General features: G+C 42.4%; 1 protein-coding gene across 1 annotated transcript; it reads left to right on the forward strand.

The window, feature by feature from the left end:
- Positions 1-1,997: 1,997 nt before the first annotated feature.
- Positions 1,998-3,446, forward strand: FIBRA_08948 (uncharacterized protein; the record flags this gene model as incomplete). The annotated part of the gene is made up of 1 exon (XM_012330556.1): positions 1,998-3,446. The coding sequence occupies one exon, from the start codon at positions 1,998-2,000 to the stop codon at positions 3,444-3,446; it is 1,449 nt and encodes a 482-aa protein (XP_012185946.1).
- Between the last annotated feature and the right edge of the window lie 607 nt (positions 3,447-4,053).

Here is a 4,053-nt window from a genome sequence, read left to right on the forward strand (position 1 = left end):
CCCCTTTTAGGTTATTTTAGGGTTAGGAACTCCGTAGACATATCAGCGGAGCAGTAAACAAGCCTAATCAATTCGAAGGAGACAAGGGAAAGAGCAAGGAATTCCTGGACAAATTATACCTGTACATTGCCGGAAATTCCAAGAAGATCCAGACCAATAAAGATAAGGTTCAATGCACTCTTTCATATATCAAAGGACCTGCCCAATTCTTCATCCACACGATCATCACTGATGCAGAAGAACCCATATCTGATTCTGAAGATGCACCTCTCAAAGGATTACCCAGCTGGGCTAACTTCAGGAAGTCTTTCATTCAGACCTTTGGAGTTGAGGACAACACTCAGGCAGCACAAAACGAGATCAGCAAATGCACCTGGGTAAAGTGTGGAGGAAATGGTCTTCAGTTTGTCACAACTCTTCAACCTCTCTTACAGGCCAGCAGATTAAACAAATTAGGGCAAATTCGAGAACTTCAGCACCTCATTCTCCCCACTCTATTAATCAAGATTGCCGCTCAACTGCCATTACCAGTCACTGCAGTAGGATACCTCAACAGTGTCCAATCTATCTGTCAATCCATGATAGACATCTTTGGTGATAAGCCTTTATTCATGTCATCTGCCAACTGCTCTTTCGGTTGCAACAAATTTGTACGTCACAATCGGGCAGTTGAGACCAGGGATGGAGCATCAAAGAAAATATCATCTAACAATCAGCAGATCAGACATCTGTCAGATAAGGATCACCAGGAGCACATGGACAAGAAGTTATGTTTCAGATGTCACAAGCCTGGACATCAGAGTTGCCAATGCCCAAATAACCGTATCTGTTACAGCTTCGAGGAGGGGGTTTCTCTTGGTTCCTAACTATTCGTCATTGACCCTGTACTATACAACTGATCCCATCACCTGATGTGTTTCATCTACATCAGTGTTTCATATCTATTATGTTTCACCTATATCACGTTTCACTTACATCACATCACATCTCTATCATGTCTCACCTTCATCACTGATACAACCCAGTGTATTACAGCATGAGGGGGGGGGTTTCTTTTCTTTCCTAACTGTTTGTCGTTGACCCTGTAACTGTATGACTGATCCCATCACTTGATATGTTTCACCTACATCAAGTGTTTCATATCTATCATGTTTCATTTCCATCATGTTTTACTCACATCGCATTTCACCTCTATCACATTTCATCTTCATCACTGATACAACCCAGTGAAACCTGCTTCATATACATCACTGATCCAACTCAGTGTTTCATACTTATTAAACTCTATCTCTGTTATTTAAGTAGCACTACCTCCTGTTACTGACCTTAGTTTTGTCCTCTTGTTCCCTACATACACTTCTTAGGGACAGTCCTCAGTAATAGACTCAGTTGTCTATTCTAGTCTTCAGTCTGAGCTCGCTTCAACCAGTATACGTTCTCAAACCACTATCAGACATAGCAGCTCAGTTTGCAACCTTAGTCTCAGTAGGACTATAGCGTGTATAAGTCCTAGTACCAGTTCAACAGTTGAACTCCTGATCCTCAGTTGTTAGGTCCCTTAACAGTATCAGGGCAATCAAATCTCATGGCACATCCACCCCGGAGAAGGATGAAACCAAGGATTCTTCCGATGAGGAAGGGATAGCTGAAGAATACATTCAAGCTATATCCTCTGAGAAGGATTTTTGAAGTCTTTGATCGCCGTGACGTCAAATCGAAGTATTGGCACTAAGGACTATTTATATCAGGCAAGATTAGCTCATAAATCTATTTATTTGCCTTGTATATTAAATACCTATGCCAAAACCATCACCACCAAGGCATTGCTCGACACAGGAGCAATGGAGAATTATATTGACATCCAGTTTGCTTGAGATCACAATCTCCAGCATCAAAGTATCGCACCTAGACCAGTGTTTAATGTTGACAGATCACCAAATAAAGCTGCAGCCATCAAACACATAGTCTTCTTCACTATATCCTTATCTGGACAACTAATGAAGATAGAAGCTTATGCCACAGTACTAGACAGGAACCCAATCATTCTAGGTCTTTCATGGTTCAAACGTTTCAATCCAGTCATCAACTGGATCACTGGAAAGATGCGCTTTTGTTGGGATCAACTCCTGCGAGCAATCAAAACCCTTGCTAGTAACATCCCAGAATACCTAGAGAAATTCCTCTCCGTATTTAACAAAAGCACAGCAGAATGGTTACCAGAATGGAAACCCTGGGATCATACCATTGATCTGGAAGCTGATTTCAAACCCCAGCAAGGCAAGGTTTATCCATTATCACCAGCAAAGCTCAAGCAGTTGGATACCTTTATCAAGGAAAATTTACGGAAAGGTTACATTTGTCCATCAAAGTCTCCTATGGCATCCCCATTTTTCTTTGTCAATGAGAAATCTGTAGATCTCCAACCATGCCAGGACTACAGGAAACTCAATGACGCCACCATCAAGAATGCCTATCCTATTCCAAGAGTAGAAGATCTATTAGATCAGGTTGCCACTGCCAAACCAACTATGTTCACCAAGCTTGATTTACATGCAGGGTACAACAATGTGCACATCAAAGAATGTGATAAATGGAAGGGAGCTTTTATCACCCCTCATGGGCTATTCAAACCAACAGTCATGTTCTTTGGAATGACAAACTCTCTGGCAACCTTCCAAGCTATGATGGATGGCATCTTTGCAGATCTGTTGCTAGAAGGATGGCTTGTGATCTATATTGACAATATTCTCATCTATTCTACTGACCCTGCGGAACATCAACAACAAACTCAACTGGTTCTTCAGCGCCTGAAAGAATCAGATCTGTTCCTTATACCGGAGAAATGTTTCTTTGATGTATCAGAAGTCAAATTCCTAGGATTTATTCTCCGCCCAGGACAAATAGGGATGGCAGAAGATAAAGTATCAGCAGTACTAAATTGGCCAAAGATTGACAGTGTCAAAGCACTACAAAGGTTCCTAGGTTTTGCCAATTTCTACCAAAGATTCATTCCAGGATACTCCAAAGTAGCACGACCCCTATTCGACCTATTGGTAAAAGGGATCAAGTGGAGTTGGACTGATGATCACAATAGAGCCATCAATCAACTCAAGGAATGTTTCAAGACTAGACCACTCTTGGTACAACCTGATGTTACCAAACCATTCCAAATAGAGTCCAATGCTTCTCTGAAAGCTTCTGGTGGTATCCTATCTCAGAAACAATCTGATGGAAGATGGCATCCATGTGCTTTCCTATCCCAGTCATTCTCTCCCATAGAACAACGGTACGAAATCTACGATCGAGAACTCTTGGCAATCATCAGATGTTTCAAAGCTTGGTGCCACTACATCAAAGGATGCACTGAACCAGTGGAAGTATTGACAGATCACGTGAATCTGACCTATTTCAAAGACCCCCAGAAACTAAACCCTCAGCAAGCATGATGGGTGTTATACCTGTCTATGTTCAATTACTGTCTTCACCATGTTCCAGGAACTCGCTTAGGCAAAGCAGACACCCTATCACGTATTGATCAAGATGCATCAGGGGGGGTGAACTTCCTGTGGAAGAAGTCCTTCTTCCAACAGAAGTCTTCATTCAAGCCATTCAGAACCTCGAACCCATCAATACATACCCAAGGACACCAAACTTTGACAGGATCTTATCCAGGAAGCCCACGATTCCCCTACCACAGGACACCCTGGGCGATACAAGACTCAGGAGATCCTGCAAAGAACCTATTGGTGGCCCACTCTTGCACACAATGTCAGTGAATATGTCATTGATTGCGCAACTTGCCAAGAAAATAAGGTCATCACACATAGAAATTCCCTGGATCTAGTACCCATCTCAATGGAATATCACCTTCCATTCCAATCCATTGCCATGGATTTCATCACGGATCTTCCTCGGAGCAACGGCTTTGACAGCTGTCTGGTGGTTATGGACCATGACTGTACCAAAGCCTCAGTATTCATCCCCTGCAACAAGACAGTAACAGCTTCTGAGACAGCTACCCTGTATCAGAACCATGTTTTCCAACGCTTTGAA

This window comes from Fibroporia radiculosa (assembly GCF_000313525.1).
Source record: "Fibroporia radiculosa TFFH 294 genomic supercontigs, scaffold5137, whole genome shotgun sequence".
Classification (NCBI taxonomy): Eukaryota; Fungi; Basidiomycota; class Agaricomycetes; order Polyporales; family Fibroporiaceae; genus Fibroporia; species Fibroporia radiculosa.